The following is a 5,904-nucleotide window of genomic DNA, read 5'->3' as shown; positions in this document are numbered from 1 at the left end:
ATCATAGTGCTAAGCTTACGGATGGGTCATGTCCATCACATCATTCTCCTAATAATGTGATCCCGTTCATCAAATGACAACACATGTCTATGGTTAGGAAACATAACCATCTTTGATTAACGAGCTAGTCAATTATAGGCATACTAGGGACTATATGTTTTGTCTATGTATTCACACATGTACTAAGTTTCCGGTTAATACAATTCTAGCATGAATAATAAACATTTATCATGATTTCAAGGAAATAAATAATAACTTTATTATTGCCCCTAGGGCATATTTCCTTCAGGGGTATATATAGGCCTATCTTTAGTCCCGGTTTGTGGCTAAAACCGGGACTAAAGGACAACCTTCGGTCCCCGGTTCCAGACACCAACCGGGACTAAAGGTGGTGGGCCATGAGCGAGACCCATTGGTATCGGTTCGTGTCTGGAACCGGGACCAATGGCCCCCGAGGCCCGGCCGGTGCCCTGGACTCACGAACCGGGACTAATGCACCCTTTGGTCCTAGTTCGTGAGTGAACAGGGATTAATGCCCTTATCATGGCCTCAACCAAAGCCCTATTTTCTACTAGTGAAGAGAGAAGAAGCCATCTAGCTACTGCTTATGGACCTGTAGGTCTGTGGTAAACTACTCACGGATCATCGAAGGGGTGGCTAGGATGATGAAGAACCCCTTCGTGATCGTTTCCCCCTTCGGCAGAGTGCCGGAAAAGGCCTCTAGATTGGATCTCGTGGTTCCGAAACTTGCGGCGGCTGGAAAAGTATTTCGTCGACTCCCCTGGGGTTTTTGGGATTTTAGAGTATTTATATAGGTGGAGGTAGGTCAAGAAGCTTCCCGTGGCTCCACTACCTACCAGGACGTACTGGGGCCCCTGGTGCGCCCTGGTGTCTAGTGGGTCCCACGGGCCTCCTCTCGTTTCCTCCAGAAGCTTCCATGGCCTCTTATCACCAGAAAAAATCTCCAAAAAGTTTTGTGCCAATTAGACTTCATTTGGTATTGATATTCTGCAAAATAAAAACAAGCAAAAAACAGCAACTGGCACTGGGCACTATGTCAATAGGTTAGTCCCCAAAAAGATACAAAGTTGAAGTAAATGTATATAAAACATCCAAGATTGATACTTTAATAGTATGGAACAATCAAAAATTATAGATACATTGGAGACGTATCACCCGCCCCTGCTTGTCCAGCCCCGACCATGCATGCCCTGCCTGGCCGCGCCTTGTCCAAGTCGCGCTTCGCCCGGCCATGCCAGCCCTGGCCACACCTGTCGCCGACATGCTCCGCCCCGGCCATGCCCGCCCAGGCCACACCCTCCCCGCCCTGGCCACGCCTCTCTCGCCCTTCTCCAGTGCCGCCCCGCCTTGATTCTGGCCACAGGCGGTCTGCTCCACCCCGCCCGCGGCCGGCCTCTCCTTCGGGGTGAAGGTCGAGCCGTCCACAATTTGGATTGGCAACGACAGATTCCGGCGAGTTTCGGGTTGATTCCGGCCAGTTCCATGGCGGCGCATATGCTCTGGCAAGGTTTGACCATTTACGGGTTGAAATGTATATTGCCTTCCAAGCTGTACATATGAGGTTCTCGCGGATGAATTCTCATTGTCCCTTAAATAATTTAAGGGTCGATCGAATTTTACAGGATCTGCTAGGGACCCGTTTTTAACCGAAATTAAAAATGCCTTGTTTTTTATGGGTTTGACCGCTTTTAAGGGGTCTGCTAGAGATGCTCTAATAGCCACCCCACTCCAACCTGAACTGGTTATCTGTTCCATGGGAGAATTAACAAGAGCTTGTGAAAGCAACCCATCCTCCATGACATTTCTAAGAGAGAACAACCCCAAAGCCTAAAACCTGTCGAGTGATTAAGCATCACTGAAGAACTAGTTGATACTTAACCGGTTAGGTGTCTGTTCTAAGCGTCCGAGAGTAATTGTGGGCAACCGAAGAACAAGTCGGTGAAGATCTACCTCGAAGATCTACACGAGTGATTGAGTGGAGTCTAAGTGACTTTATCTCAAGGAGCATAGGATGAAGACATTGTCTTTTGAGTTTTATCTCGGCCCCTCCAAACAGATCGTAGAGTTGTGCCAACAACTCAGATTGGTCGAACAAATATGTCTTCATCAAGCTTACATGTATTTTTGTACTTTTATCAAACTCATTTACTTATGTAACTTCATGTGTTCGAAGAACTTCTCCCTGTCTTTTTTCTCTGTGATTGCCGTGAAGATGATTTTGACCACTTTGTTATTCCGTTGCCTATGCCATGTTTAGTTTTGTGTGCATTCCTACTTAGATTTACCTCTGTTCATGTATAATTTCTCTAAGTTATTTCTCTGTTCTGTTTAGTTTATTCTCTATTCTGTTTTGCTATTGTTTTACGTACCCTGTTTTTGCTAGAAAACTTGCTTTTTTGAAGAAATGGTCAAAACTCCCATTCACCCCCTGCCCCTTCTGGTCGGGATCTGATCCTAGAAGAGCCCTAATCCTTAATGCAAAGGCGGAGCTCCTACCATCAAAGCCTCAAGCTTTAGGTTGCACGCTCCCGCACGGCCGTGCTCTACACATTTTTTGTTCAACGAAAAATGAGTATCGAAAACACTTATTGATTATTATTTATGAAAAATACAATGGATGTCCCTCATCCTCACTTTTACATGGAGGAAGTACTAAAATCGTACTATGTGGACAACTTGACTAATTTGCAGAGCTGCTCCCGTAATTTTCTTATATTTTCTCCCATATGGCATAGTCTTTGCCGTGTGCGGCCACCTTGAAGCCTCCGGGAATGAGGTGCCCCACATCATATCTTGGCCCGAGCTTGACGATGACCTTGCCATCGATCTCGGCAAGGTAAAGGTCGGCGTCAGCCTCTATGATTTGCAGCTTGCTCTCACTGTGTATGCCTTGCCGGGTCCTGATTGACACTAGGCGATCTATCTCCTCCTTCAGGCCCCAGTCGAAGAAATGATCGTAGAACTGAAGAATCACAATTATTTTTCATCAGTTCGGTCATGCATGGTTTCTTATATGAACGAAAAAAGAAGAAGACCAATTTAGATACGATGAACAGGTAGGATGACTCACGATGCATGGGGTCCCTGGGTGCGTGAGGATGTAGGCGTATCCCTGCATGACCCTGTCAGAAGGGAAGGGCCACATGTGCTGCGTGGAGCCGGTGTCGTGGTTGTCGACGAAGGTCACCGCCTTGGCTGGCCACCACCCGATCATGCCCGGCGCCTTGCCGTCGGTGCCGCGCAGCCGCCACAGCTCGCCCTCCACGGCGACGTTGAGGATGCCCTTGGTGGTGAAGTCGAACGTGGTGCCCGGGCCGGAGCCGCCCACCTTGTTCACCCAGTTCACCAGCTCCTGCCGGTGCGGGTCCTGGTTGAGGTTCGGCTTGCCGTCCCCGCCGTACGCCAGCGACGTCCATATCTCGGCCACGGCGAAGCTGGCCTCGGAGCGGTCGACGTAGATCTTGGCCACGTCCGCGGAGTAGCCCTTGGCGAAATCGAAGCGCCAGCCGTCGAAGCCGATGTCGGTCCTGAGCCAGTTGAGCCACTCGACGAGCTCCTTCTGGACGCGCGGGTTGAGGTGGTCGATGTCCGGGGCGGCCCCGAAGTCGGCGCCGGTGTCCGGGTTGCCCGTGCCGTCGGCGTAGGGCCGGTCGTCGCGGCAGATCATGTGGGGGCCCCAGTCGAGGCGCGCGTCCGGGGTGCCGCCCTCGAAGATGCAGTAGATGCCCCGGCCGTCCTTGCGCTCCGCCGTGCGGTGGTTGATGACGATGTCGGCGATGGCCTTGACGCCCTTGCCATGGAGCGCCCCGATCAGTGACTTGAGCTGCGCCTTGTTGCCGTACTTGGAGGCGTCCAGGTCGTACAGCCGGCCCGGCATGTACCCTTGCTCGGAGACGGACTGCGACGCCGGGGGGAGCCAGACGTGCGTGACGCCGGCAGCGGCGATGTCGTCCACCTTGCCCATCAGGAAGTTATACCATCCGCCATTGTGCTTCCACGACTCCCAGTTGAAACCCTGCCGCACGCACAAGTCACAACTCAAAACTCAGTCCCCGAAACATGATCACGGTACGTATAGGAGCTGAAGACAGGACACGATCTTACCTGAAACAGGACTTGGCCAGAGGCCAAACTGGCCGACAGGCCAAGGAGGACGAGGAAGAGGGATAAGTGTTTGCTCGCCATGTTCTTCAGCTCTCTCTAGCTGTGCTCTCGTAGAGGAGGATGGAGAACTGGTGGATTCAGCTGGTGTGTCTGGCCAGGTATTTATACTGTGCTGCAGCATGCCGGTGGGCAACTTGCAAGACATGTTCCGGTGCGATCGACTTCAATGCTCCGTTGGATCGATGGATATGTCGGCCGGAGTTTGTTATCGGCCGGTGCGGTGAGCTCAAAAGGCGAGTGATGGAGCCAGCCTTGTATGAGAAGGCACCGGCCAATACGGCTGTCAGTTATCCTGCTGAGCTTCAGAATTCCTCAGAACTCACACGCCAAACTAGGGGAATATAAATACCGTCCTTTCTAGCAGTGGAAATGGAATCGTGTGTGTGTGTGTGTGTGGTTACCAACCATCATCTACTAAAACAGTGTAGATCAAACCAAGAAAATTGGGAAGGTTTTGCTGCCGAAAGGGTTTCAGCTCTGGCGCACTGAAATGAGGGTCAGTTGACAAGTGCCGTAGCAGTTCGTGAGATCTGCGGGCAACTGACGAGTACTTGCGCAGTTCAGGTTAACAAACAGAAATCCGGGTCAGAAAATTCCTGGCAAAATTTCCTGGATAAGGTGGATGAGGTGCGTTCCTCGAGGCGGATAAAACTGACATAAATCTGCCAGCATTGTTCAGAAACTTTCTGGTGAGTACCCAGTTCGAACTTTTTTTCAGTCGGGAGAGATCAACATATATCCGAACATTCATTCGTTCGATGAGCATTCAATTCGTGAGGGTACGAGTATGTGGCTGGGAAAGATAGATTGTTCACCCATTTTATCCCTTCTTTTTACAGTTTTGCTAGAACTCATCTAGATGAGATATAATTTGGTCTCATTCACCTTTTATAGCCATTGGATGTGATGCTATAAGATGCGTGTGTGCTGACGTGGGTTGTATCTGTTTTTATTTTCAAAGTGAATGAGACCAAATTATATCTCATCTAGATGAGTTCTACGTACTCCCTTCTTTTTATATCCCCGAGGACTTCCGAATGCAGTTGCAATCTTGCAGCCCTCGACGTCATTTTATTCACCAGAAGTTGCACCTTTTGCTGGAACGTTGGGTGGGATAAGCAGACGCCATGATAAGCGCTGGCCAGAGACGTTATCGCGGGGCCAAAGCAAATCGAACTGACTCAACTGAACAAACGGAAGAGTCTTTCCCCGAGATGGAGATGCCAATTGCCACCATGCTCTCTAGAGTCTCGACGTCAGGCTACACTGTTATTCTAGTAAAATTTGTGAACTTCTACAATACTTTGATAGAGAAAAATACCAATAGGTACAACTTCAAATCGGCATCACAATTTTCAAACTTTAATTTATTTAGTATTATAAAAGTTTGACTGTCTGAAAAATAAGACACCTTCTATATTTGGAACAAAGTATCCGGTCGATTACGAGGTTGCACCGTAGCTCATTTTGTTAATCTACCTCATAACCTAGAATTTAGTTCAGTTTGTTAATCTACCTAGTAACCTAGCATGTAGTTCATTCTGTTAATCTACCTGGTAACCTACCTTTAGTACCCCCGCAAAAGAAAAAGAAAACCTACCTTTAGTACAAGGCTCACCCGTGTTTCAAAATAAGGCACTTTGGTCTTGGAATATTATCAACCTGGTTGCAATCATTTTCTGTCGGTAATGATTGCACCAGAGCACCTTCTACTTCTGA

At 49.0% G+C, this 5,904-nt stretch overlaps 1 protein-coding gene across 1 annotated transcript; it reads right to left on the bottom strand.

Moving 5' to 3' along the window:
- Positions 1–2,590: 2,590 nt before the first annotated feature.
- LOC123138460 (alpha-amylase type B isozyme) lies at positions 2,591–4,249 on the bottom strand. The gene is made up of 3 exons (XM_044558441.1): positions 4,126–4,249; positions 3,092–4,036; positions 2,591–2,983 (listed from the first exon to the last, which is right to left on the bottom strand). The coding sequence occupies exons 1-3, from the start codon at positions 4,204–4,206 to the stop codon at positions 2,732–2,734; spliced, it is 1,278 nt and encodes a 425-aa protein (XP_044414376.1). The 5' UTR covers positions 4,207–4,249; the 3' UTR covers positions 2,591–2,731.
- Positions 4,250–5,904: the final 1,655 nt, after the last annotated feature.

This window comes from Triticum aestivum, chromosome 6B (assembly GCF_018294505.1).
Source record: "Triticum aestivum cultivar Chinese Spring chromosome 6B, IWGSC CS RefSeq v2.1, whole genome shotgun sequence".
NCBI classification, from domain to species: Eukaryota; Viridiplantae; Streptophyta; class Magnoliopsida; order Poales; family Poaceae; genus Triticum; species Triticum aestivum.
Note: the sequence above shows the minus strand (reverse complement) of the source record. Positions and strands in the feature narration are given on the sequence as shown.

Coding starts and splice junctions, on each gene's coding strand:
- LOC123138460 (XM_044558441.1), bottom strand. CDS start 4,206: ATGGCGAGCAAACACTTATCCCTCTTCCTCGTCCTCCTTGGCCTGTCG. Junction 4,037..4,125: donor CTGGCCAAGTCCTGTTTCAG/GTAAGATCGTGT, acceptor TGCGTGCGGCAG/GGTTTCAACTGGGAGTCGTG. Junction 2,984..3,091: donor ACCCAGGGACCCCATGCATC/GTGAGTCATCCT, acceptor GTGATTCTTCAG/TTCTACGATCATTTCTTCGA.